Source organism: Mobula hypostoma, chromosome 10, assembly GCF_963921235.1.
Source record: "Mobula hypostoma chromosome 10, sMobHyp1.1, whole genome shotgun sequence".
Classification (NCBI taxonomy): Eukaryota; Metazoa; Chordata; class Chondrichthyes; order Myliobatiformes; family Myliobatidae; genus Mobula; species Mobula hypostoma.
Genome location: NC_086106.1, coordinates 7,068,253 through 7,095,900, shown reverse-complemented (window position 1 = coordinate 7,095,900; position 27,648 = coordinate 7,068,253). Strand labels below are relative to the sequence as shown.

At 50.6% G+C, this 27,648-nt stretch overlaps 1 protein-coding gene across 2 annotated transcripts in view; it reads left to right on the top strand.

Annotated features, from left to right (window-relative positions):
- The window catches only part of nova2 (NOVA alternative splicing regulator 2), a 281,551-nt gene that overhangs the window by 81,921 nt on the left and 171,982 nt on the right, over positions 1-27,648 (top strand). Inside the window, exon 2 of one of the 2 annotated variants that reach the window (XM_063059945.1) lies at positions 3,032-3,172. In XM_063059945.1, coding sequence (XP_062916015.1) covers positions 3,032-3,172 — 141 coding nt within the window. Of the gene's footprint in view, positions 1-3,028; positions 3,173-27,648 lie in introns of both variants that reach the window. The other variant, XM_063059944.1, reaches the window with a different exon arrangement.

The window sequence follows — 27,648 nt, the reverse complement described above, 5'->3', positions numbered from 1 at the left end:
AAGGGAGAAATAGAGATATTAAAGATGGAAATAGAGCTGCTTCCGAAGATGTGAGCAAAGGAGTTGCTGTCTAGCGCCATCTTGACTAAGCTCCTCCTCAAGCTGTAGTTTTCTATGACTCTGCTGACGTCAACTCTTTATTCGCCTTCATAGGAGCCGACTGGCTTGCTGAGTTCTTCCAGCATTCTGCGCATATTTAACCACGAAGCAATCAGACTGTTCTGAAGTCCTACCTGGATCAGAGAATCTGACCGACTCGTTGCTCCAGACTCTGAGTTGCGCAGTCAGCCATTCCCGTCCTAGGGATAGGCGTAGCATGCGGTCCCTGCCACACCTCCTGGAAAGAGGAACGTAGAAAAACATGGGAATTGAGTCCATTTCCAACCTTCAGAGCAGGAAGGATGTCAATGTATTGGAAAGAGGAAACTTGTTGGAATTGTCCCAGTGTTGAAAGACTTGGAGCAGAACGAGCCTTGAAAGGGATTCAAAATGATGTTCTATAGAGATAATCAGGAGATACTATTTCCACGGGTTAGAAAAGGATCTAAGGTAATTTGGCAAGCAAATACTGAGATAATGAAGTGTAGTTTTGTTAATATGTCAGTAAACTGTAATCACAGTTTTCCCCCTCAAGGACTTTGGAAGCAAGTTTAACAAAAGTTTCTTAAGGGAATTGGGTGAACAAAGTTAGTGAACGATATAAACGGTGTTTTTAAATCAACTTCATTTTAAAATCCTGCTTCACAGAAGCATTTTAAAAAAGTAATGGACGGTAGCGTAATGGTTAGCACAGCGGTTTACAGCACCTGTGACCCGGGTTCAATTCCCGCCGCTGCCTGTGAGGAGTTTGTACGTTCTCCCCGTGACTGTGTGGGTTTCCTCCGGGTGCTCCGGTTTCCTCCCACAGTCCAAAGACGTACCGGGTTGGTAGGTTAATTGGTCATTGTAAACTATCCCGTGGTTAGGCGAGGGTTAAACCCGGGGGGGTTTGCTGGGCTGTGCTAATTAAGGCACCAGAATGGTTTCTTCGGCATGTAACTTCAGAATCAGAGTTAGCTTTAATATAACTGGCAGATGTCATGAAATTTGTGGAATTCGCAATACATAATAATAGGAAAAATATATAAGTAAAATAGTTGGATTAAGTAATGCATAAATAATTTTTTTTTAAAAGTAGTGAGGTAGTATTCATGGGTTCCATGTCAATTCAGAAATCGTTGAGTGTGTGCCTTTGGCCTCCTGTACCTCCTCCTGACGGTAGCAATGAGAAGAGGGCACGGCCTGGGTGATGGGGTCCTCAAGGATGGACGCTGCCTTTGTGAGGCATCTCTATAAATATATAAAACATTTGGACCTGGGATTTAATTGGGAAAAATGCTTGCATGGGTTGAGTTTAATTAATCACAAGGGAAGGCTATTGGGTCCATCATGTTGATGCTAACTCCCAGTCTCAGGCCTCTGTACCCCTGCAACCTGCTGTGTCTCCCACCTGGCCATCAACTGCCCTTTCTCTGTTTGGGTTATTCACCTCCATTAAAGAAGGGTGAAGAGGTTTAGAGGTGATTGGAAGGATTTGAAAGCGAAGATCAGAATTGAAAACAGGGGAACTTCTTGAGGTCGCAAGCCCAAAGTCGATAGTCAGGGATTCAGCAGATATTTTAAGGTAGCTGTCGAAAGAGAGTGGGATTAACTGGGTACTCAAGAGAAACGAGCCTGCAGTAGCTGGAGTCTGGAACACTGCTTGGAGGAGCAAATTACAAACAGGCGAAAATCTGCAGATGCCGGAAATCCAGAGCAACACACATAAAATGCTGGAGGAACTCAGCAGGTCAGGCAGCATCGATGGAAATGAGTAGCTAGCAGATATTTTGGGCCAAGACCCTTCTTCAGGACTGGAAAGGAAGGGGGAAGATGCCAGAATAAAAAGGCCGGGGAAAGGGGAAGGAGGATAGCTGGAAGGTGCGAGGTGAAGCCAGGTGGGTGGGAAAGGTCAAAGGCTGGAGAGGAAGGAATCTGACAGGAGAGGAGAGTGGACCAGAGGAGAACGGGAAGGAGGAGGGGAAGGTGATAGGCGGGTGAGAAGAGGTGAGAGACCAGAGTGGGCAATAGAAGAAAAGGGGAGGGAGAGGGGAATTTTTCTTCACCGAAGGAGCAATCGATGTTCACGCGATCAGGTTGGAGGCCACCCCGTCGTAATACGAGGTGTTGCTCCTCCACCTTGAGGGTGGCCTCACCTTGGCACAAAAGGAGGCCGTGGACCCACGTGTCAGAACGGAATGGGAATGAAAATGTTTGGCCACTGGAGAGCTCCACTTTGGGCGGGGAGGCGAGGCGGGAGGCGAACGGGCAGGTGTACCACTTGGCGGCTTGTAGGGATAAGTACCAGGAAGGATGCGTGGGCAAGGAATTGCGGAGGAAGCAACACCTGGGGGAAAAAGGAGGGGAGAGGAGCGTGTGGGGGGGGGGATCCCTTTGGAGATGGTGGAAGTTGCAGGAGAATGATGTGTTGGTGGAACTCAGTAGGCCAGGAGGATTCCTTCTTCAGCCCTTCATGTCTTCCAACTATCCCCTTCCAGCTTCTTGCTTTATCGCCCCCCCCCCATCGACCTATCACCTTCCAACTTGTGCTCGTCCCTCTTCCCCCACCTTCTCATTCTGCCCCCTGCCTTTCCAGTCCTGATGGAGGATCTCGGCAGATCAGGGGGCATCTTTGAAGATGAATTAACCGTCAACGTTTCGGGTCGAGACCTTCCATCAGGACTTAAGGGGCATCAAGACAATCAAGTCCTGATGAAGGTTCTCAGCCAGAAGTGTCGGCTATCTACCTCCCCTCCATAGATGCTGCCTGACCCGCTGAGATCCTCCAGCACTTTGCACGTGCTGCATCTGTTAAGAAACCGGTTTATGTTGGAAAAGAAGCTGTCGAACTGGGCACAGCAAGGACCCGCAGGGGGTAGCTGCGCCGCGGGGTGGAGGTTGAATTTTTGAAAGTCCCGTTACCACAGTGAGGCTCTCTGTTCTCTTGCAGAAGAAGGCGAGTTTTTCCTGAAGGTCCTGATCCCCAGTTACGCTGCAGGCTCGATAATCGGGAAGGGCGGACAGACCATCGTCCAGCTGCAGAAGGAGACTGGCGCCACCATCAAGCTCTCCAAATCCAAAGACTTCTACCCAGGTAAGCGTCCCACGCGGGCGTGCGCGTGCCCCCCCCCCCCGGGGCACTGCTTCAGGTGGCCAAGGGCTGATTGGGCAGAGTTTGCCTCTGCGGTTTTGTTGTCTTGCGGTGATAAGGAGTGTGGAGAAGATGTGGTCACTGACTACGAGGTATATGGTTCGTTACGGTCTCCCCTTCACCGGGAGCTTCAGCCCCGCAGTGGAAAGGTTTCATGCTTTAAGAAGAACTCGTGGATAATCTACCCGACTCCCACCACGCATTTGCATTCACTGTCCTCCTTTGTCCCATATTCCCATTTATCTGTCCTTCCCCAGTGTCTCCCGAACCACCTATCCGCAGTCTCCACATCTGTCTCACCTACCGAAGTGTCCCCGATCCGCCCACCCTCTCACCCTCTTCAGTCGATGCGAGATTATTCTCCCACACAAAAGTACGGTGATGCACGGGCACAGTTGAATGAATCGCTTGCCCCGTTGCCCCAGCTGGGGGTAAATATGAAACTTATGAAGGTTCTGTTGCTGCTCCTTTCCACCGAAAGGTTTGAAAGTGCATTTTCTTGTCAAAGTATGCACGTGCAATACAACACTGATATTCGCCTTCTCCAGATAGCCATGAATTATAGAAAGACTGTGGGTGCTGGTGAAAGAAAAGATATCAACCACCCGCCCCCCCCCACCCAACCAGAACGAAAAATTTAAAAAAGCAAACTCCAAACTCCACCAACTCTCCTTCCTTGTAGCAAAAAAAGAACAGCCACAATAACAATCAACGACCCTTGACATATAACCACGACCCCCTTCCCTCACAGAAACGGACAACAACTGTAGCACCAGACCCCCAACCACCCATGTGGGAGGAAACCAGAGCACCCAGAGGACACGGGGAGAATGTACAAATTCCGTACAGGCAGTGGCAGGAAGCGAACCTGGGTCGCCTGTACTAGACTACCGTGATTCCCCCAAATCGATCCACCAACTCCTGACTTTGCTCCTGGTTTCTTCATTTTCCCCTCTGCAGAGCTCAACCTGGGTGGCAGGGTGGAGATACGTCTCTACCAAAGGAGGCGTAAAATGCTCCTTCCCTCCGCCGGCCTGCAGGTCCCCCCCATAGCGCCTGCTCAACCCCACAACCACCCCCCCCCCATGATCAGGGTCACGTGAAATCATGGGAGCAGGTCGTACGAGCAGCCGGTGCACGTCACAAGTCCTGGAGATGCGACCACTTATGCCAGGCAGACAATCTCTGAAGAGTATTGATAACGGCTGGGGTCACCCGTCTTGTAAAGACACTGCCCAGAAGAAGGTGATGGCAAACCACTTCTGTGGAAAAATCTGTCAAGAACCATCATGGGCCTGGAAAGGCCATGATTGCCTACGTCAGATGATGCAGCACATCATGAACAAAATTGCCTTTAGCGTGTACGGGGTCTGTGAATGAGTCAATATAAAATTGTTCCCTTTCTCTTTATATCCTGTAATGCTGGATGCTGGGTCCTCTCGGCCTTTTGATGAGTTCAAGGTACATTTATGACCTGACTGCTCACGCTTGCCCGTTTCCCATTTCCCTGAGTGCCTCCGATAATGAAAAGCCATCAATCTCAGATTTAATTTTAACAATTAATGGCCACTATCAATTGCCCAGAGACTTCGAACACTCAAGAGTCAGAATCAGGGTTTAATATCACCGGCATAGGCTGTGAAATATGTTAACTTTGCGGCAGCAGTACAATAAAATACATGATAATATAGAGAAGAATTACAGTAAATATATATATGTATATTAAATAGTTAACTTAAATAAGTCGTGCAAAAAGAGAGAAAAAAAATAGAGAGGTAATGTTCATGGGTTCAATGTTCATTCTGAAATCGGACGGCAGAGGGGAAGAAGCTGTTCCTGAATCGTTGAGTGTGTGCCTTCAGGCTCCTGTATCTCCTTCCTGATGGTAGCGATGAGAAGAGGGCATGTCCTGGGTGTTGGGGGTCCTTAATGATGGACGCTGCCTTTCTTAAGCACTGCTCACTGAAGATGTCCTGGATACGATGGACTCTAGTATCCATGATGGAGCTGACTAATTTTACAACTCTCTATAGGTTCCTTTGGTCCTGTGCAGTAGCCCCCCGCCCATGCACCACAACCCCGGATGTAAGAGCATAAGACAAAGGAGAAGAATGAGGCCGTTCAGCCCATCGGGTCTGCTCCACCACTCCATCATGGCTGATTTATTATCCCCCTCAACCTCATTCTCCTGCCTTCTCCCTGACTAATCAAGAACCTGTCAATCTCGGCTTTAAATATACCCAATGACTTGGCCTCCACAGGTGCCCGTGGCAATGAATTCCACAGGTTCACCAGCAAATGGCTAAAGAACTTCCTCCTCATCTCTGTTCTAAAGGGGCACCCTTCTATTCTGATGCTCTCCCACCGTAGAAAACATCCTCTCCACATCCACTCCATCATCGTCATTACATGCCCTGTTGTATGACATCATCGTTATGTGCCGTGTGGTATGACATTATCATTATGTGCCATGTTGTATGACATCATCGCTATGTGCTGTGTTGTATGATGTGGGCAATCATGGTCTTCCCATGACTATGATTGTTCTTGGTAATTTTCCTACAGAAGTGGTTTGCCATTGCCTTCTTCTGGGCAGTGCCTTTACAAGATGGGTGACTCCAGCCATTATCAATACTCTTCAGAGGTTGTCTGCCTGGTGTCAGTGGTCGCATAACCAGGACTTGTGATCTGCACCGGCTGCTCATACGACCATCCACCACCTGCCCCCATGGCTTCACGTGACCCTGATCGGGGGCTAAGCAGGTGCTACACCTTGCCCAAGGGTGACCTGCAGGCTAGCAGAGGGAAGGAGCGTCTTACACCTCCTTTGGTAGAGATGTATTTCCACCACTTTATTTCATTAAGAAACAAATAACTGTAATTTTCCTGAATATTTGGCTCCATCTTTTCATTCTCACACACCTCCCAACAGGTTTTTCAGCTCCCCAGGCAGCAGAAATAGTTTCAATCCATCCACCTTATCCTCAATATCTAGGTTTTTTTTTCCTGTAAGTGGCCTTCTAAATTCCAGGGAAATGCAGTCCCAGTTTCTATGATAAATTATCCCCAGCCCCAGCTCTCTCAGAACAGCACTGGGAGTTTTGGCCTAGATTTTGTGTTTGAGTGTCTGGGACAGGATTTGAGCCCACAATGAGTAATGAGATCACGTGGGCATAGAGTACTGTATCAGGCCCCTCGGCCTAGCGATCGTCCATTTGCTCTGATTGTACGATAGGAGTAATGAGATCATGTGGGCACACAGTATGGAATCAGGCCTCTCAGCCTAGCGATCGTCCATTTGTTCTGATTGTATGATAGGGCCACTTTATTCTCATCACCTTCCGAAAAATACTCTACACACTTGGGACAAGTCATTTAGTGATACAGCTCGTAGGCCCTTCCAGCCCTTTGGGCCTCACCACCCCAGCAATCCCCGACAAATCCAATCAAGCCTAATCTAATCACGGGACAATGTACAATGACCAATTAACTTTCCCGGTATGTCTTTGGACTGTGGGAGGAAACCCACGCATTACACACGGAGGCTCGTTACGGAACGGTGCCGGAATTGAGTTCCTGGAGAGCCCCCAGCTGTGGTAGCCTCGTGCTAGCCGCGACAAACTCATTGCCACAGATAGATGTCGAGGTCAAGTCGTATATTTAAAGCGGAGGTCGGCAGCTTCTCGATCAGTAAAGGTCAAAAGTTATAGGGGGAAGGCGGGAGAGTCAGAATTCCGATTCTGAATGGGGTTGGGAGGGAAAATAAATCAGCCATGATTGAGTGCTGAAGTAGACTCAATAATCTATTTCAGACTGGTCTAATTTTTATGGACACAAAACAGTCAGTTGAGGCTAGAAATTCAGGATAGCACACACAATCTCAGCAGATCAGGGAACATCTATGGAGAGGATTGGACAGTCAATGTTTTGGGTCAAGACCTTCCATCAGGACATAAGGGACATCAAGGCGATCGAGTCCTGATGAAGGGTTGACTGTTCATTCCTCTCCGTAGCTGCTACCTGATCCACAGGCTGCGACAATCAACCCCTGCCCAAGACCCAAGGCTCCGGCAGCAGAGAGGGTGATGGAGACCGGCCAAACGCAGGCTGACGGCGTCGAGCTCCCACTCGCCTTCTGCTCTCGTCCGTGCTGATTTCAATCTTGCTCGGCGCTTTAGTTGGCGAGATTGTCGAGTGATGGAGCCGATGAAAGGTTCGGGTGGCACCATTAGGCCTCACGCTCACTCTCAACCGCGGTAAATTCTCTCAGAGACGATCGCTCAGTCGGCACAAAACACATGTTATTAACATGTAAATTACAGGCTCCAATCTCACAATTAGTAGTAGAAGTATACTTAAAAGAAGAAATGGAAAAAGCAATTTCGTGAACTGTCTGCGGGACGTCGCCATTAGTTGCTGGTGCCATCTTGGTCCTGAATGACAAATCCCTTATTCCGAGACTCTTTCATGGATTCAGACTCCCAGCTAAGGAAAGCATTGTAGACACATCTACCCTGTCCAGCACTGCGAGGCTTTTGAATACTTGAAAGAGTTTGCCTCTCCTTCTACCGAATATGGGCTTAGACTGGACCAACTTCACAGTGCAGAGACCCGGGCTTTGATTCTGGCAGATCTGGAGGTTCTGAGGGGTTATTTGGCAAGATTGGATAGGTTAGGACTTTCTTCCTTGGAGAGGAGATTTGATAGAGGTGAGCAAAATTATGAGGGGTATAGATCGGGTAAAAACAAGCAGGCTTTTTCCACTGAGGTTGGGCGGGACTACAACCAGAGGTCGTGGGTTAAAGGTGAAAGGTGAAAAGTTTAAGGGGAAACCTCTTCACTCAGAGGGTTGTGAGTGTGTGGAACGAGCTGCCAGTGCAAGTGGTAAATGAGAGCTCGATTTCAACATTTGCACAGGTACAGGGATGGTAGTGGTTTGGAAGGCTGTGGTCCTGGTGCAGGCAGTTTAGATGGCTCAGCATGGACTAGATGGGCCAAAGGGCCTGCTTCTGTGCTGTCCTTTTCCATGACTCCACGATTCCTGTGCTGTCGGTCTGGCGTTTGCACCTTCTCCCCCCGACAGCACGTTTTTCCTCCCTGGGTGCTCTGGTTTCCTCCCACATTCCGAAGACGTGTGGGTTATTGGGTTAACCGGCTGCTGTAGGTTACCCCCCGTGCGTGGGTAAGTGTGGAATTATGGGAGTGTGGGGAGACTGGGAGAAGGGAGTGAGATTAGCGGAGATATGGGAGTCTGCAGATGCTGGAGTCTGGAGCACCAGTCTGCCGGAGGAACTCAGTAGGCCGGCCGGTATCTGGGTGAAGAGGAATAACTGAAGTTTCTCTACGGGCAACGTTTCAGGCCGAGACCCTTCATCAGGACTGACTGATGAAGTGTCTCGGCCCAAAACATCCACTGTTTACTCCTTTCCATAGATCCTGCCTGGCCTGCTTTTTTCCTCCGGAATTTTGTGTGTTGGTACTTAAAATTACACCATAAGACCATAAAATATAGGAGCAGAATTAGGCCATTTGGCCCATCGATTCTGCTCTGCCACTTCATCATGGCCCGATCCATTTTCCCTCTCAGCCCCAATCTCCTGCCTTCTCCCCGTATCCCTTCATGCCCTGACCGATCAAGAGTCTATCAACCTCTGCCTTAAATGACTTGGCCTCCACAGCCGTCCGTGGCAACGAATTCCACAGATTCACCACTCTCTGGCTAAAGAAATTCCTCCTCAGCTCCGTTCTAAATGGACGTCCCTCTATTTTGAGGCTTGTGTCCTCTGGTCCTAGACTGATCCTGTGAACCTTTGCTGTATCCGCCATGTCCTTCCTTTGCGTGGGAGATCAGACCAAGATTATCATGTGCCCCGCAGGCCAGCATGTCTGGACTTGTTAATTATTCTCTTATCTAGAGTCATTAAGGCCTGGTGTTTTCTGGTTAATCTTGTTGAGTTAATTGTGACTGGCATGGGTTTTCTGCATTCAATGATTATTTCAGGTGGACTTCTGTGTCATACTCATTGTGGGGTTCTCGTACATGTCTTGAGAATGATTTGTCTTGCGGTGTCACTCGGTCAGGCCACTGAAGTTCCAGTGGATTCCACTGAATAAACTCTTATTCCTGGCTCAGTATGGGAGCCCGTTATTCCTCCACCCCTGTGTTTGATCTGTCTACTCACACCAAGACAAAAATACAATATTCCTGCAGCAGTTACACTGCAGCGTTGGAGCAGAGGTGATTTTTCACTTCCTGTTGTCTTGTGACATTGAGGAGGGGGCTTGTCCTTCATCAGCGGCCAATGGTCATCCCCCTCCTGTCCTTTATCCACGACCAATGGTCATCCTCCCTCCCATCCCCCACCAGTGGCCAATGGTCATCCCCCTCCTGTCCACCACCAGCGGCCAAAGGTCATCCCCCTCCTGTGCACCAGCAGCAGCCAATGGTCATCCGCCTCCTGTCCACCACCAGCGGCCAATGGTCATCCCCCTCCTGTCCTGAGATGCTCATCAGGGCCAGCTCGGCCACACCCGTTTCCTTGGGAAGGTACTCTCGGATGTCTGCTCCAGTCCCATCCTCTGCACGGCTTCTGTTTAAAGAGCAGGCTGTTTAATCTGAGTATGTACTGTTGAGTGTGGGGTAGTAAACGGAGCTTTGCTTGGCCTCTGAGCGTGACAAGATTGATCCCATGCCTCTAATGCAAACAGATGGTGCGTATCAGACACCTCCCCATTATCTCTGGCTCCTTTTCAGACAGTCCACCGAACAGGGTTCAAAGAACTGACTGGAGGGTGGGGGGAGGACATGTTCCGCACAAGATGTCATGAGGCCGTGTGCGTAGCCAGGAGCTTTGCATGTCAATGAGGTTGTGTTCATGTGTAAATGAGTGGCCGCACCTGCTCCCGTGGACCTCTGACCCGGTCAAAATTGGTGGGGTGGCCCCTGTTTTTGTTTTTGATTCACTGGCCGTAGGCATCGTTGGCAACGCTGGTGCCCCTTTGTCTCCTCCGCCAGCCGCGAGGTTGTCACCAAGTCTCTCCCCTCCCCTCCCCCCCACTTGAACTCTTGCTCTCTGCTCCCAAGGGAAGGACTCTGTGTTTTTGAATGGTCTCTCTCCCCTGTGTTGTTACCAAGGTTCTGTGATTTATGGATTGGACTGTGGACTGTAGTTCAAACTGAACTCTCTTCAGTTTTATCTTTTTATATTCTGTGGTTCCTCCGTTCTTTCTTGTGGCCGCTTGTACGATTTGTTAGTTTTTTATTGCGCGGATGGGAGTTCGATATTCTTGTTGCCATTTATGTGATTTGTTTTTTTTATTTATGTATGTGGAGGAGGGAGGTTGATGATTTTCTCTGAACGCTTTCCATGCTTTGCTTTGTTTTGCGTGGCTATCTGGAGAAGACGAATCTCAGAGTTGTATACTGCATACACACTTCGATAATAATTGAACCTTGAACCGGTGGTGGGGGGTGGGGAAGCTTTTGTTCTGCTTGAGGTGATGACGAGCCGTCACGGAGGCGGTGTGGGTCACCTACGGGCCTGGGACAGGTCAGGTAGATCCATGTGAGGAGGGATGTAGGTGAAATGTTGGTCTAGAAGGTTTGATCGCGTGATTCGCGATGTTAACAAACTGAGTAGTAATTTAATTGAATGATGGTAGGAAGCAGAGGGCGGTCTTGGACAGTTGTGTTTCAGAATGGAGATCAGTGTGCTGCAATGCGTCGCAGAGAACAGTGCTAGGTCCACTGCCGTTAATGATACAGATGAAAGTACTGGAGACACCAAAATTGGTAGCGGAGTAGCATTAGGGTGTTCTCAGCTTCCAATAGGCTATGAATCCTGTAAAATACGGGACGGAAGGAAGGGACGTTGGAATGTGGAGGGAACTGGTCACGAGGAGAACGCACAAACTCCCTACGGACAGTGGCGGAAATGAACCCGGGTTTCTGGCATTATAAGAGCCTTGCCGCACCCCAGGGGGGTCAGGGCGCGCACGGGAAATGGCAGATCTCCAGGGAGTGTCGTTGAGCCGATAGACCTGAGGATTGAAGTATCTGGGTCTCTGAAAATGGGAGCGCAGGTAGCCAAGGTGGGGAGGGAGGCCTTCAGCATGTTTGGCCGAGAAATTGGGGTGCAGAATTGGGACGTGAATGGTGCAGTTGTACAAAAACAACAGGAATTCTGCAGATGCTGGAAATTCAAGCAACACACATAAAAGTTGCTGGTGAATGCGGCAGGCCAGGCAGCATCTCTAGGAAGAGTTGCACCAGGCAGCAACTCTAGGAAGAGGTCCTGACGAAGGGTCTCGGCCTGAAACGTCGACTGCACCTCTTCCTAGAGATGCTGCCTGGCCTGCTGTGTTCACCAGCAACTTTTATGTGTGTCAATTGTACAAAAGGTTGTTCGGGCCACACTTATTGTGTGCAGTCTGGTCCCCAAAACTATAGGGATGATCTGACTATGCCAGAAAGGGTGCAGAGAAGGATTCACGAGGATATTACATGGATTGGAGGGGTTGAATTATATTTATTTATTTTGTTTCTTACACCCAAGGGAGTAAAAATCTTTATGTTGCATCTCCATCGCAGTGTACAAACAATTAGGAAGGGGAATATGGGATGATATTGCCCGAACGCTAAAATTGTTTTGTATACAGGTATGTACAGTCAGATACACAATCAGATCGATGTGTATTGATAAATCTGATGGCCTGGTGAAAGAAGCTGTCCCAGAACCTGTTGGTTCTGGCATTAACGCTGTGGTACCGTTTGCTGAACGGAAGCAGCTGAAACAGTTTGCGGTCGGGGTGGCTGGAGTCCCTGACGATCCTTTGGGCCCGTTTTACGCACCTGTCTTTGTAAATGTCCTGAATAGTGGGAAGTTCACATCTACAGATGCACTGGGCTGTCCGCACCACTCTCTGCAGAGTCCTGCGATTGAGGGAGGTACAGTTCCCATACCAGGCAGTGATGCAGCCAGTCAGGGTGTTCTCAGTCGTGCCCCTGGAGAAAGTCCTGAGGATTTGGGAACTCATGCTAAACTTTTTCGGCTGTCTGAGGTGAAAGAGGCACTGATGTGCTTTTCTCACCACACAGCCGGTCTGTACAGATCACGTGAGATCCTCGGTGATGTGCATACCGAGAAACTTGATACTGCTCACCCTCTTCAACGACAGTCCCATTGATGTCAAGTAAAAATTGGACAGGTTGTGTTCACCCTGGAGTGGTAGTAGTACTGGTTGGCATTCCCGGATGGGCTGAAGGGCCTGTTTCTGTGCCATACAGCCATTACCCTGCAGTGCTGCTTGTGTGGTGTGAGTGAGTGGGTGGGTGGGACGAAAGGGCTTGTCTTGTTCTACTGAGCTCTTCCCCCCCCTTCCCTGCTCTCTTTCCTCCCCCTCTCCCTTCCGCTTCCCTCTCCCCGTCCTGCCTTCCCCTCCCCTCCTCCTCCCTCTTACCCCTCACCACCTTCTCCACCTTCCCCATTCCCCTTCCCCCTTCACCCTTTACCCCTCACCTCTCCTCCCCCTCCCGTTCCCCTTCCTCATCCCTGTCCCCCCTCTCCCTCCTCTTTCCCCACTCCTCCCTCCCCTTCCCACTACCTCTTCCCCACCTTCCCTATCCCCTTCACCCTTTGCCCCTCACCCTTCACCCTTGATCCTTCCCCTTCCCCTTCCCCACTCCCCCATTCCCTTCTCCTTTTCCCCTTCCCTGCCCCCTTCCCCATCCCCCCTCTCCTCTCCCCCTCCCCATCCTCCTTCTCCCCTTCCCCTTCCCCTTTCCAATCCCCCTTCCCCCTTCACCCTTTACCCCTCACCTCTCCTCCCCCTGCCGTTCCCCTTCCCCATTCCTGTCCCCCCTCTCCCTCCTCTTTCCCCACTCCTCCCTCCCCTTCCCACTACCTCTTCCACACCTTCCCCATTCCCCTTCACCCATTGCCCCTCACCCTTCATCCTTCCGCTTCACCCTTGATCCTTCCCCTTCCCCTTCCCCTTCTCCCCTCCCCTCCCCCTCTCTCCCCTTCCCCTTCCCCCTTCCCCCTTCCCCTTTCCAATCCCCCTTCCCCCTTTCCCCCACCTGCTCCCTCTCTGTCACTCCCCCTCCCTCCCTTCCATGTCCCGCTCTCCGTCCATCCCTCTCTCACCCTTGCACAGGTTATGTGCACAGTCTCATTGTCAGTACATGTAAACATGTGTGTGTGCCTCTGGATTTGCGTGTGCGTGCGTATCTGTGTGTGTGCGTGTGTGTGTGTGTGCGTATCTGTGTGTGTGTGTGTGTGTGTATCTGTGTGTGTGTCTGTGTGTGTGTGTATCTGTGTGTGTGTCTCTGTGTGTGTGTGTGTGTGCGTATCTGTGTGTGTGTGTGTGTGTGTGTGTGTGTATGTGTCTGTGTATCTGTGTATCTGTGTGTGTGTGTGTGTGTGTATCTGTATGTGTGTGTGTCTGTGTGTGTGTGTGTGTGTGTGTGTGTGTGTCTGTGTGTGTGTGTGTGTATCTGTGTGTGTGTGAGTGTGTGTGTGTGTGAGTGTGTGTGTGTGTGTGTGTGAGTGTGTGTGTGTGTGTGTGTGTGAGTGTGTGTGTGTATGTGTGTGTGTGTGTATCTGTGTGCGTGTGTGTGTGTGTATGTGTGTGTGTATCTGTGTATCTGTGTGTGTGTGTGTGTGTGCGTATCTGTGTGTGTGTGTGTGTGTGTATCTGTATGTGTGTGTATCTGTGTGTGTGTATGTGTGTGTGTATGTGTGTGTATGTGTGTGTGTATCTGTGTGTGTGTCTGTGTGTGTGTGTATCTGTGTGTGTGTCTCTGTGTGTGTGTGTGTGTGTGTGTGTATCTGTGTGTGTGTGTGTGTGTATCTGTGTGTGTGTGAGTGTGTGTGTGTGTGTCTGTGTGTGTGTATCTGTGTGTGTGTGAGTGTGTGTGTGTGTGAGTGTGTGTGTGTGAGTGTGTGTGTGTGAGTGTGTGTGTGTGTGTGTGAGTGTGTGTATGAGTGTGTGTGGTGTGTGAGTGTGTGAGTGTGTGTGTGTGTGTGTGTGTGTGTGTGTGTGTGTGTGTGTGTGTGAGTGTGTGTGTGAGTGTGTGAGTGTGTGAGTGTGTGAGTGTGTGTGTGTGTGTGAGTGTGTGAGTGTGTGTGTGTGTGTATCTCGGTACGTGCCTGTACGTGTGGATTTGATTCTGTCTCTGCAGATAAGCTGCTCCGTGGCTGCGTTGCCTGTGATTGGTGGATGAGCCTCTGCAGTGTGTGAAGTGCTGGCGAGGTGGTGATTGCGGAGGGTGGGTGGGTGGGGGTGTGTGTGCGTGTGTGTGTGTGTCTGGGGGTCACATCCCTGTCAGAGTGGTACAATGCCAGTGCATTACGAGGCTGACTGAACACCTCAGGTGCCCAGTGCCCCGCCACATCCCTGGCAGCCCCCCGCTGCTCACTCGCACCCCCCAGGGTCCTATGGTCCCCCTCCTCCTCCGAATCCAGCTGTGATCTTTATTTATAACGGAGGGGTGGGGCAGAGCAGGAAATTTATTTGGATCAGCTTCCTTTAGTAATAAGCCAGTCGGACTCTACCATGGGTAGAGGGAGAAGTAGTGGGGATGGCGTTGTGCTCTGACTCTCCATTTGACATGACGGCGTGCCAGGATTGATACCGCTTCTCCCCACCCCCCTCCGTCCTCCACAACTCCCCGCACTCCGCCAACCCCTGATGCCTCTGTTTCATTCTCCCCGGATCTGCGGTCGTCCTGTGTCCTCTGTGTGCCTTACCGAGCCTGCCCCTGATCTTTCTGTGCTCCTCTCAGAGGCACAGAATTATGTCGTTGCGTCTGTACGTGGTACTGCGTGCGTGTGTGTGTGAGAGAGAAACTCTGACTCTCTCATCTTTGTACCTGTCTCTGCCTGTGTTTAACTCCCTGTGCACACGGGGGCTGGGGAGGGGGGGGTCTCTGATTCTGCCTTTGACTCGACACTCCTGAATTATTAACCCAAGAGATTCTGCAGATGCTGGAAATCCAGAGCAACACACACGCCCAAAATGCTGCAGGGGCTCAGCAGGCCTGAAATGTCGACTCTTTACTCCTTCCCGTAGATGCAGCCTGACCTCTCGAGTTCCTCCAGCATTTTTTTTTCAGTGCGTTGCTCCCGCGCTCTCCTGCCTTGCCCCTTCTGCAGGCGTCCCCTCGTCCCAGGTTCCAGGTTGTCCCTGTGCAATCCCAGTCGCAGACAGCCTGCTCCCGCAAGGCACACGGAAGCATAAGCACTGGCCGGAGAGAGGTCAGGCAGACCCGGAGCGGAATCCTATAAATCTCCGCACATGGGAGACAATCCCCGATTGGAATTAAATGCGTCCCGCAGCAGAATTGCAGGGAGCCGGGGAGCTAACATGTTTCAGGCAGGCCACAGAACTGCCGGGGAGACGCGCGCGCGCACGCACGCACACACACACACACACACACACACACACACACACACACACACACACACAGTCTGAAAGTGCGTCGCTCGATCATCTTTCCCGTCCTTTCCGCTGTGCGGAGGAGGGAGAGCATTTGGAACTGCCATTGGCTGGGGGGGGGGGTGGGCGGAAGCAGGCGACGTATGCACAGCAAGATCCCACAGACATCGGTGTGACGAGGGGCCGTTTCCCTGCTGTGCTGGCGGACGGGCGGGCGGTGGTCAGGAGGCGGCCGAATCTCCCGCTCTCCCCGTCATACAGACAGGCCATTCAGCCCGTCGAGTCCAAGCCAGGCAGGAAAAAAAATCCCATAGAGACACAAGAGATTTGGAGATACTGGAATTTATCTATTGAGACACAACGCATAATAGGCCCTTCTGGCCCTTTGAGCTGCGCTGCCCTGCTATCCCCTGACTTAATCCGAGCCTAATCGCAGGACAATTTACAATGACCAACCTTTGGACTGTGGGAGGAAACCACAGCACCAGGAGGAGACTCACGCAGTCATGGAGAGAACGCACAAACTCCTCACAGGCATCTTGCACTCCCTGCTTCCCTCCACCGCCTTGTTCTGGCTTCTGCCCGCTTCCTTTTCCAGTCCGATGAGCCATTGCAAAGCTGACCCTGCTTGTATGCCTCGATGGCGCCAGTACTCAGAGCCTTCACCAAGCACTGGAGAGGCCTCACTAGAGGAGTATTGTGAGCAGTTTTGGGGCCCCTTATCTAAGAAAGGGGACATTGCCTCAAGATTCAGGGGAGAAGATTTAGGACGGAGATGAGGGGAAACTGTTTTTCCCAGAGAGTGGTGAACCTGTGGAATTCTCTGCCCAGGGAAGCAGTTGAGGCTTCCTCACTAAATATATTTAATAAACAGTTAGATAGATTTTTATGTAGTAATGGAATTAAGGGTTATGGGGGAAAGGCAGGTAGATGGAGCTGAGTTTACGGACAAATCAGCCATGATCTTATTGAATGGCGGGGCAGGCTCGATGGGCCGGACGGCCTACTCCTGCTCCTATTTCTTATGTCCTTATGAAAGGATGTGCTGACGTTGGAGAGGGTTCAAATGAGGTTCACAAAAATGATTCCAGGATTAAGAAAAACTTATCATACAAGGAGTAACACACACAAAATGCTGGTGGAACGCAGCAGGCCAGGCAGGAAGAAGTACAGTCGGTGTTTCGGGCCGAGACCCAGATGAGGAGTGTTTGATGGCACTGGGGCCTGAATTCACTGGAATTCAGAAGTATTGGGGGGGGGTGGGAGGATCTCATTGAAACCCATCAAATGTTGAAAGACCTCGACAGAGTGGATGTGGATCTGGTGGGGGAGTCTAAGACCAGGGGACACAGTCTCACAGTGGAGAGACGTCCATTTAGAATGGAGATGAGGAGGAGTTTCTTTAGCCAGGGAGTGGTGAATCTGTAGAATTCAAGTGGAGGGCAAGTCTTTATGTCTCTTTAAGGCAGATTCTTGATTGGTCAGGGCTTGAAGGATAGGGGGAGAAGGGAGGAGATTTGGGGCTGAGAGGGATGATGGATCAGCCATGAGGAAATGACGGAGCAGACTCGATGGGCCAAATGGCCTAATTCTGCTCCTATGGTCTCATAATGCGGAAAGCAGACAAATAGGGTGGGCAACTTGGACCAGTTATGACCCAAGTGTCCGCCTCTGCGGAGTACGACGTTCGGACTCCTCCACAGCGTCTCTGTTTGTGGGATCTTCCTGTGGCCAAAGTCGCCCTCCGACTCCTCAGGTTGTAGCGTTTGCTGCATTGGCTGGAAATTTGGGGTTGGCTGTGTGGAGGTGTGGGCGCCCTGCACGGGGTGACGATCGCCAGCCACAGTTCCAGCTCCCTCGCAGTAAGTGAGTGTGTATGTGTGTGTAAATTAGATAGCTAAATTAAATAGAAACACAAAAGTGGTGAGGTAATGTTCATGGGTTCAATGTCCATTCAGGAATCGGATGGCAGAGGGGAAGAAACTGTTCCTGAATCGTTGAGTGTGTGTCTTCAGGCTCCTGTACCTCCTTCCTGATGGTAGCAATGAGAAGAGAGCATGTCCTGGGTGATGGGGGTCCTTAATGATGGACGCCGCCTTTCTGAGGCATCGCTCCTTGAAGATGTCCTTGATACTACGGAGGCTGGTGTCCATGATGGAGCTGACTGAGTTTTTACCACGTTCTGCAGCTTATTTCAATCCTGTACAGTACCAGTCCCCTCCCCCTACCACATACATGCTACAGCCAGTCAGAATGCTCTCCATAGTACATCTGTAAAAATTTGTGAGTGTTTTAGGTGACATACTCAAACTCCTGATGAAATATAGGCACTGACGTGCCTTCTTTGTAGCTGCATTGATATGTTGGGTCCTCAGAGATGTTGAAATTGCTCGCTCTTTCCAATTCTGATCCCTCCGTGAGGACTGGTCTGTGTTCCCTTTCTGAATTCCACAATCAGTACTTCAGTCTTACTGACGTAGAGTTCAAGGTTGTTGTCGTGACACCACTCGACCAGCTGATAGATCCTGCTCCTGTACGGCCTCTCATTACCATCTGAAATTCTGCCAACAATGGTATGATTTCACAGCACCAGATCAGCAACATTGACAAAACAAAATAAATTATACACTTTTTTTCCCAAGAAATAACTCAACCACAATAAAAAAAAAGAACATAGAACATAGAATAGTACAGCTCAGTACAGGCCCTTCGGCCCACAATGTTGTGCTGACCCTCAAACCCTGCCTCCAATATAACCCCCCACCTTAAATTCCTCCATATACCTGTCTAGTAGTCTCTTAAACTTCACTAGTGTATCTGCCTCCACCACTGACTCAGGCAGTGCATTCCACGCACCAACCACTCTCTGAGTGAAAAACCTTCCTCTAATATCCCCCTTGAACTTCCCACCCCTTACCTTAAAGCCATGTCCTCTTGTATTGAGCAGTGGTGCCCTGGGGAAGAGGCGCTGGCTATCCACTCTATCTATCCCTCTTATTATCTTGTACACCTCTATCATGTCTCCTCTCATCCTCCTTCTCTCCAAAGAGTAAAGCCCTAGCTCCCTTAATCTCTGATCATAGTAGTTCATTTCACTTCAACGTTGTCATAGTGTTGTTAGGGTTCATGGTTTTTTTGAGTGAGGCAGAAGGTATTAATTTCGAGAGGGTATATTAACCACTTATTTACAGAAGAACAGTAAAGCACTTCACCAGTGATGCTGAGATACGTCCCAGGGTGTGCTGGGACATATCGTCAATGATGTAATCTGCAGTCATCGGGTGTTTGGGGTCTTTCAACATCAGACACTCTTGCCCAGCCAGGGCGGATCAGGTCCCGGCTTATATCCCAGCAGGACTGGTCCACGGGTCACATGTCTCGACCCACAGCCATCTGAGGGCTCAGCAGACTTGTTGGCTCTTTCCTTTGCAGCCCCCGTAATGCCGAGGAAAGAGTAGGTTCTGCTGAGCGAGCAGCCAGCAATTCCTCCGTCCCCCCACCTCTATAGGCTGGCATCGTGCCCTCTGGCACGGCTCTACCAGCTCCTGGTACTTGGCTTTCTTATGCCCGGACACCTCTTCAACCTGGTCTTCCCAAGGAGCCTCCAGTTCTATCATGCCCACCATCTACGTCAAACAAGTGCTCGCCTCAGCCACTCAAAGTTACAAAAACGACACTGAGCATTCAGTAATACTTCAATTTCAACAGGTACTTTATTAAGTTTCACCAGGTTACAGACTTTGTTAAACACTCAACAAACAGAAACTTAGCTTAGAGTATGGGTGGGCCTTCCTATACCTGCAGCACACTTTCCCGATGGTCTTTAGCACTGGCTGCACCCTTGGTGTGAAGAGGAGCCCCTGCAGACAAAGGAACACATATGAGTCTCTCGCAGGTGCTATTCTGATACCCCTGAGGCGCCCGGAATTGAAAACCGGTGCCGTGAGGCGCAAGGCAGCCACTGAGAAAGAGCTGCTGTGTCCGTTGAACGGGCTGATCAACGGCCAGCACCTTTCGGAACTATCCCGTCACATAACAAGTGTTGCAATGCTGAGGTGGTGGATAAGGTTGTGCAGGCCGGTTCAAGAACTGAATGGTTGAAGGGAAGTCAATGTGCTTGAACCTGCTGGTGTGCGTGTGATGAAAGACCAGGGCGAGGATGGTGGAGTGCCTGAGACTTAAACCGCCACGCGACTTCGAGACTGAGATGAGAACAGGGTTCTTGGCTATATAATTTGCGGGCATGAGGGAGCCACTATTAATATGCGGGAGACTCCCGGAACTTCCGGGAGAGGTGGGATGTCTTGTGATAATGAGAAGAGGGTGGAGTGGTTTCTTCATGATGGACGCCACTGTTTTTTGAAGCATTGTCTCTCGAAGATGGTTTGATATTCTGTATGTATGAATTTGCTGCTGTGTCTGGGGAGAGGCAGAATCTAGGGGCAGCTGTTGGGCCTGTGGGGAGAGCGGGGCTAAAATGTAAGATCAGTGTAAATGGGTGGTTGATGGTTGGAGGCTTCTCCGTAGGCCGAAGGGCCCTGTTCCCCTGCTCTGCTTCCCCACGGCAGGAGGGGCTCGGGCGCAAGGGATGTGCGGGCACCGGTGAGGCAGGGGAGGGGCGGGTGAAATTCTAAGAGAGGCCGATTGTTTAAGTTCCCCGGCGCACTCTTTCTGCAGTGCGCTACAGTCATCCACGGAGGGCTGGCTTTAGTATCGGTGCAGCTCTCCAGCGAAGCAGCCCCCAACCCCTCGAGCACCCTGGGAATAAAGACCTTGTCAACACTGTGAACTTGACGGCGACGTGCTTTGTGGCACAATTGAAAGGGGAGGGGGTGTTGTTTCAGAGATGTGTGTGTGTATCTTTGTGCGCATTCTCTCTCCCTTCAGTCCCAACGAGGATCCTGCTCGTGCATCACTTTGGAAGTGATTATTCCGGCTTCTGCAATCTTCTCCAGGCTCTGCAGTGTTTTTTCCAGCACATCAGTATTCCAAGCGTGTCCATGGTTTCTCTCCCTCTCTGCCGCTTTCCCTCCCCCGCCTACCCCTCCTCCTTTCTTCGGCCCGCTCTGTTCTGGGTGACGCACATCTCCCTTCGCCCTGCACCCCCAAAGCCTCCACCAGAGGCAGCCCCACCTGCCCTCTCGGGTGGAAACTGGAAGCCCCAGGGCAAATATGTGTTTTTTTTTTAAAGGTGCTGGAATCCTCCCCGGTGTTTATCCATGGGAAGCTGATTATTCAGTCACTGCTGTCCCCAGAACGACAGGAGTTGGACTTTCCAAGGTCAGCGGAGACATTAGAGTAGCAGGTCCATCTCTTATACAACGAGACGTCAGTTAGGCTAGGTTTTCATCCTGGTACAAGGGCACTGGCGGCTGTGAACGAGATTCTGGGAACTCGCTCCCGGATTAAGCTCAAATTCAGTTGCGAGTCCACTGTCACTCAACGGTACGCGCGTATACCGCCAAATGGAGCAGCGTTCATCCGGACCAACGCAGTACATATAACTCACGCACACAACACATATTTGATGTTCAGTCGTTAGGTCGTGACCTCACGGACCCCTGCACACCTAGCCTTCTTGTTGGAAACTGCCTCTCTAAGGTCCCCCAAGGTCATACGCGTTGTCTGAGTGATATCATCTATCCATCGTAGCCTCTGTCGTCCTCTCCTTCTTTTACCGTCTGTTTCACCCAACATGAGAGTCTTTTCCAAGGGCTCTCATGTAATATTACCACAAAAATATTAACAAGTAATAAGGAGCAGTTCCAATACAAGTTAAAAAGTGAACGGTATTACGCCACTGGTGCTTCATATGTGACGGGACCTGGATGGGAGTCCAGTCGCCTCACGGCCTGGAGGAAGAAGCTGTTTCCTATCCTAACGGTCCTTGTCCTAATCCCACCGTACCTCCCGCCTGACGGTAGGGGGTCAATGAGTCTGTTGGTTAGATGGGAGTGACCATTGACAATGCTATGGGCCCCATGTATGCAGGACTCCAGATCTCAAAAATATCCTGATAAATATGGGAGAAATATTATTTTCTGCATTCTCCACGTCTTTCCCTTCTGTGGCAATGCTTCCTGTTCTTCATCCCCAACTGTGAAGCTACTTACTCATAGTCATACTTTATTGATCCCGGGGGAAATTGGTTTTCGTTACAGTTGCACCATAAATAATAAATAGTAATAGAGCCATAAATAGTTAGATAGTAATATGTAAATTATGCCAGGAAATAAGTCCAGGACCAGCCTATTGGCTCAGGGTGTCTGACCCTCCAAGGGAGGAGTTGTAAAGTTTGGTGGCCACAGGCAGGAATGACTTCCTATGACGCTCTGTGTTGCATCTCGGTGGAATGAGTCTCTGGCTGAATGTACTCCTGTGCCCAACCAGTACATTATGTAGTGGATGGGAGACATTGTCCAAGATGGCATGCAACTTGGACAGCATCCTCTTTTCAGACACCACCATCAGAGAGTCCAGTTCCATCCCCACAACATCACTGGCCTTACGAATGAGTTTGTTGATTCTGTTGGTGTCTGCTACCCTCAGCCTGCTGCCCCAGCACACAACAGCAAACATGATCGCACGGGCCACCACAGACTCGTAGAACATCCTCAGCTTCACTTGACTGTAAAGGCGTCACTGGCCGACTCCGATCTGATTTGGGCAGAAGAGCCGTGATCGGGGAGGGGCTGCCTTGCCCCGTGACGACGCAGCCCGTAGCCCTCTGCACACCCACATAGACACACTTCCACTTCTTTTCTGCCGCTTGTGTCTCATTCAGGTGTCCTCAAGCCCCTCATTCACCCAGCAGACTCTTTATTACCGACGGAATAAAGGACGCTGCTGAAAATCCCGCGTGGTGCGTGACGACTCTTGCAGGCTGGCCCCTCCCCAGCGTCCTTGCGTGTGTTGGTCGTTAACGGGTATTTATTGATTTATTTATTGGCGTGCGGCACAGAATAGGCACTGTAACACTCAGCACTTACCAGTCCGTGAACCTCTGACATCTCCCCCACATACGTTCCTCCGGTCACCGTACAACATGCCCTCTCAGAACCGGAGGCTGTGGTGGAACACAGGACCCTACGGGAGATCCTGGCAATCCTGGACCATGTTTCTCACCCTCTGCATGCCACCTTGTCCGAACAGAGGAGCGCTTTTAGTAATAGACTGGGACAACTGCGCTGCTCCGAAAAGCGATATAAGGTCATTCTTACCCTCGGCCATTAACGAGTCAAGCTATAGCAGGGGAAGTGATGACCCCCCCCCCCCCCGTTAGACTGTTTGAGGTAACTTATTTTTTATTCTTTCTTACTTCTCTTCTAATATTTGTATGTCTGCGCAATTGTAATGCTACTGTGACACAGCAATTCCCTTTGGGATCAATAAAGTATCTATCTATCTATCTATTAGGCACTTCCTGTACCTAATTAAGTGGCCACTGAGTGAGTGTCTGTGATCGTCTGCTGCTGTAGCCTATCCACTTCAAGGTTTGACATATTGTACATTCAGAGATGCTGTTCTGCGTATCACTGTTGTAACACGTAGTTATTTAAGTTGCTGTCACCAGCTTGAACCTGTCTGGCCATTCTCCTCCGACCTCTCTCATTAGCGAGGTGTTTTCACCCTCAGAACTGCTGCTCACTGGATGTTTTTCTTGGGTTTTTTTTTGCACTGTTCTCTGTAAACTCTAGCAGCTTATTTTTTTTTAATGTCATGGACCCCTACCATTAACCGAGGGGTGTGTGGACCCCAGTTTGGGAACCCCAGCTCTCGATACTGTTGTGCATGAAAATCAGTTTCTGAGCTACTTAAACCGCTGCATCTAACACCAACAATCATTCCACGGTCAAAGTCGCTTAGATCACATTTCCTCCCCATTCTGATGTTTGGTCTGAACAACCAGCTGAACCTCTTGACCGTGCCGGCATGCTTTTGTGCCCTGAGCTGCTGCCACGTGATTGGCCGACTAGATATCAGTGAGCAGGTGGCCAGTGAGTGCGTTCAGATTTATGTATTTATTTCATGAACAGCGAACCATGCAGTGAAATGCGATGTTTGAGTTAGCAACCAGGCAAGCTAAGGAGGTGCTGGGGGCATGTGTCACCCCACAGTCCGGCGCCGGCGTATCACGCCCACCGCGTTCAGCAGAGAGCGCGAACAGCAGCAGGACACACCCCTTCCCCACCCTCCCGCCCTCATACCCACATAGACAACCCTCCATCCCCCAGGACCAGCATCCTCTCAGGCTTTGACCCTCCTGCAGTCAGCAGACTCATTCTGTAAAGGAGGACATTGTCGGGGGGGGGGGCCGGGGAGGAGGGATCGTATCTGGCAAGATCCCATAAGCAAGAATTTGGTTCTGTAGTGTTCTGTTGTTAATTAAGGTATAGATACGAGTCTTAAATGCAAGATATTCTGCAGAAGCTGGAGGTCTTTGACACTGACAAAAGAACAGAGAACATAGAAACCTACTGCACATTACAGGCCCTTCGGCCCACAATGTTGTGCTGACCTCCAGAAACTGCCTAGAATTTCCCTGCCACATAGCCCTCTATTTTTCTGAGCTCCGTGTACCTATCTAAGAGTCTCTTAAAGGACCCTATTGTATCCACCTCTACCACCATTGCCGGCAGTGCATTCCACACACCCACCACTCTCTGCGTAAAAAACTTACCCCTGACATCCCCTCTGTACCTACTTCCAAGCACCTTAAAACTATGCCCCCTCATGTTAGCCATTTCAGCCATGGGAAAGAGCCTCTGACTATCCTCACGATCAATGCCCCTCATCATCTTGTACACCTCTGTCAGGTCACCTCCCATCTACCGTCACTCCAAGGAGAAAAGGCCGAGTTCACTCAACCTATTCTCATAAGGCATGCTCCCCAATCCAGGCAACGTCCTTGTAAATCTCCTCTGCACTCTCTCTATAGTTTCCACATCCTTCCTGTAGTGAGTTGACCAGAACTGAGCACAGTACTCCAAGTGGGGTCTGACCAAGGTCTTATATAGCTGTAATGGCATCGTGTGCTGTGTAGTTCTATGTTCTAGTACAGAGCTGTGGGAAGAATGGCCTGTTTTCATCTGGCAGCGCTTGATGATAAATTCGCAATGGCTGCTTTTACACGTTAGTTAGATTGTGGTGATAATGGAAAGGCAGGGAACTGGTCCCCCTCAACGTCTGAAAGTCGTTGAGATGTTGGCCAACCCTCATGTCCCGGCAGCGAAGGCAGGCGGACTGTTTAGCTTACAACTAACCAGTGGCTGCTACAGCCCAGTGCTTTCCTGACCGTCCCGTCACTCTTGACCACTCTCTGGGCCAGGATGTTGTTGGCATTTGGAGGAAATGTGCTTCCTGAATGACACACACATCCCCATGGCAACGGGGCAGTTCCGGCCTCCACAGCATGGAGCCTGCAGCATTCTTGGACTGAGCTTGGAGGCTGTAGTCTCTGGACGGAAGAAGTGTACAGAGAGAGAGGAAAGGGTGTTTGGGGCCAGGTCAACCACAGAACCATACCAGGAGGTCTACTCGAGCATTGGCATCACTTTAGTTTAACTGAACTAGCAATCAAAGCAAGGCCTTGTGTGTCTGTAAAGTCCCAACTGAGCTTTGGCAAGCATTATGTACATAAAGTCTGATCCCTCAAATGTCACAACAGGCCAAGTTTTTTCACATCGCAATTGGTTAAGAAGGCTTATGGAGTACTTGCTTTTATTGGTCGAGGCACTGGGTTCAAAAGTCAAGAGGTTACGTTGTAACTTTATAAAGTGTTGGTTGGGCCACGTCTGGATTATTGCTGGTCTCCCCACTATAGGGAGGGTGTTGAGGCTTTGGACAGGGTGCGGAAGAGGTTCGCCAGGATGCTGCCTGTGCTATCATGAGAGGCTGGATAAACTTGGGGTTGTTTTCTCCAGAGCAGTGAAGACCTGATAGGTGTTTACAAGACTGTGAGAAGCATAGATAGAGAGAACAGGGAGCATCTGTCTCCCAGGGTTGAAATCTCTACCACCAGAGGGCATGCATTGAAGGTGAGAGGGGGTAGGTTCAAGGGGGATGTGAGGGGTAAGTTTTTTACTCAGAGAGAGGTGGATGTCTGGAATGTGCTGCCTGGTGTTGTGGTAGAGGCAAATCCATCAGAGATGTTTGGATCGGCACATGGGTGTGAGGAAGATGGAGGGATATGGACATGGTGTAGGTAGGTGGGATTAGTGTTTGGGTGGTTTTCATTTGCTTTTCAGCTGGTTCAGCACAACACTGTGGGCCGAGTGGCCTGCTCCTGTGCTGTACCGTTCTATGTTTTATAACATAATTTCAGAACATTAATACTTTGAGGTGATAACACGCTGAAGATGCTGGAGGAACTCAGCAGGCCAGGCAGCGTCTAAGGGAAAGAGTAACCAGTCGACTGAGGCCCTGATGAAACCTCGGCTGTTTACTCTTTTCCTCAGGCGCTGCCTGGCCTGCTGAGTTCCTCCAGCACTTTGAGCGCGTTGCTTAGGTTTCCAGCATCTGCAGATTTTCTTGACTTTGAGGGAGCACAAGGTAAAATCAGTAACAGGAAGCAGAACGTACAGAGGTGTTACGATTACAGAGATAATGCACCGTATTGTTCAGCTGCATGGCATGCTTCATGAGGAGGTAGATTGTAACGTCAACAGCTCATCTTCAACGTACAAGAGGTCTGTTTAGTCTTATGACAAACTGGCCGTGAGCCGGAATGAGTGTTTCTTCAGGCTGCCTGGTGGGAGGGAGGAGAAAAGAGATTGTCCTGGCTGGGAGGGGGCTTTGATTATGTCGTCTGCTTTTCCAAGTCAGCGAGGTGCTTGCTCGCTCTAACGTGCCTTCTCTTGCGCTACCAGGAATGCAGTCTTTGTTGCTCCCCCCGCGCCAGGCCTGAGTATCAGCACATCACGGAACCAGGGGCCGCCTCCCGACTGCGACGCACACCGCCCACCGCGAGGCCGACCAGCTTCACTGGAGTGTCGGCGGGAACCAGGCCACCTAGGCCGGCGCAGGCCTCACCTCGGCTGCCTCACCCAGCCCTGGGGGCACAGGTTCTGTTACTGCCTGTGTGGAGGCTGCACGCTCTCCCTGAGAATCTCCCCCCGCCCACCACATCCCACTGACGTAGTGGCAAATTGGCTGGCCGCTGTCTGTTACCCCTCGTGTCGGTAGGTGGCAAAAGCATCAAGGGAGAGCTTTTGAGAGGGAATGAGTTTCGGGGCTACAGGGAAATGAGGGGAGAGGGAATCGGACTGATGGGATTGCTCTCCCGGGAGCTGGCAGGTCTCTAAAGGGGTGAACGGCCCTTAAGTGCGAGATTTAACGTCGTGGAGATAGGGGTTTGGGAGGGAATTCTGGAGCTTGGGGGAGGGGGGAGGAAGACAGCTGAAGATGCCATCAGGAGTGGAGCAGTTAACCTCGTGAGTGCTGGGGTACCATGTTGCATGAGAACAGTCACTGATCAACTCCTCCAGAACTTGGGATGGCGGCTAAGATGGAGGGATAACCCCTCCTGACCCAGTTGGAACTGACATCACCAACCCTCCGCCCCCACCCCGACTCTGCAAGACGTTGGAGCAGCATGGGTGTTGAGAAGGGGTTGGAAGCGTGATTCCTTCAGCAGTAGGGAGGCTGTTGTAGGCAAGATTATGGCCTATGTTTAACCCCCCCCCCCGATGGCAGTGGAGATGTTTTTTCACCCTGTTTGAAGTCAGTTACCCCCTCATGAGTTTTGTACTGAATGACGGGGCCGGTTTGTAGGGCCTAGTGACCTGCTTCTTCTATTTCTTGCCCCTCCTCAGGACGGTACCAAGGGAGTGCTGCACCAGCCTAGGCACCATCTTGCAGTATCCCACAATGCAGCATTCCCGGCGTGTCAGCCTCCCGCGGCCTAGTCTGCTGAACTTCACCAATTTACATTTTATCTGTGGGGGTGGGTGGGAGTGTGGAAGAAGATATCCTGGGCAATC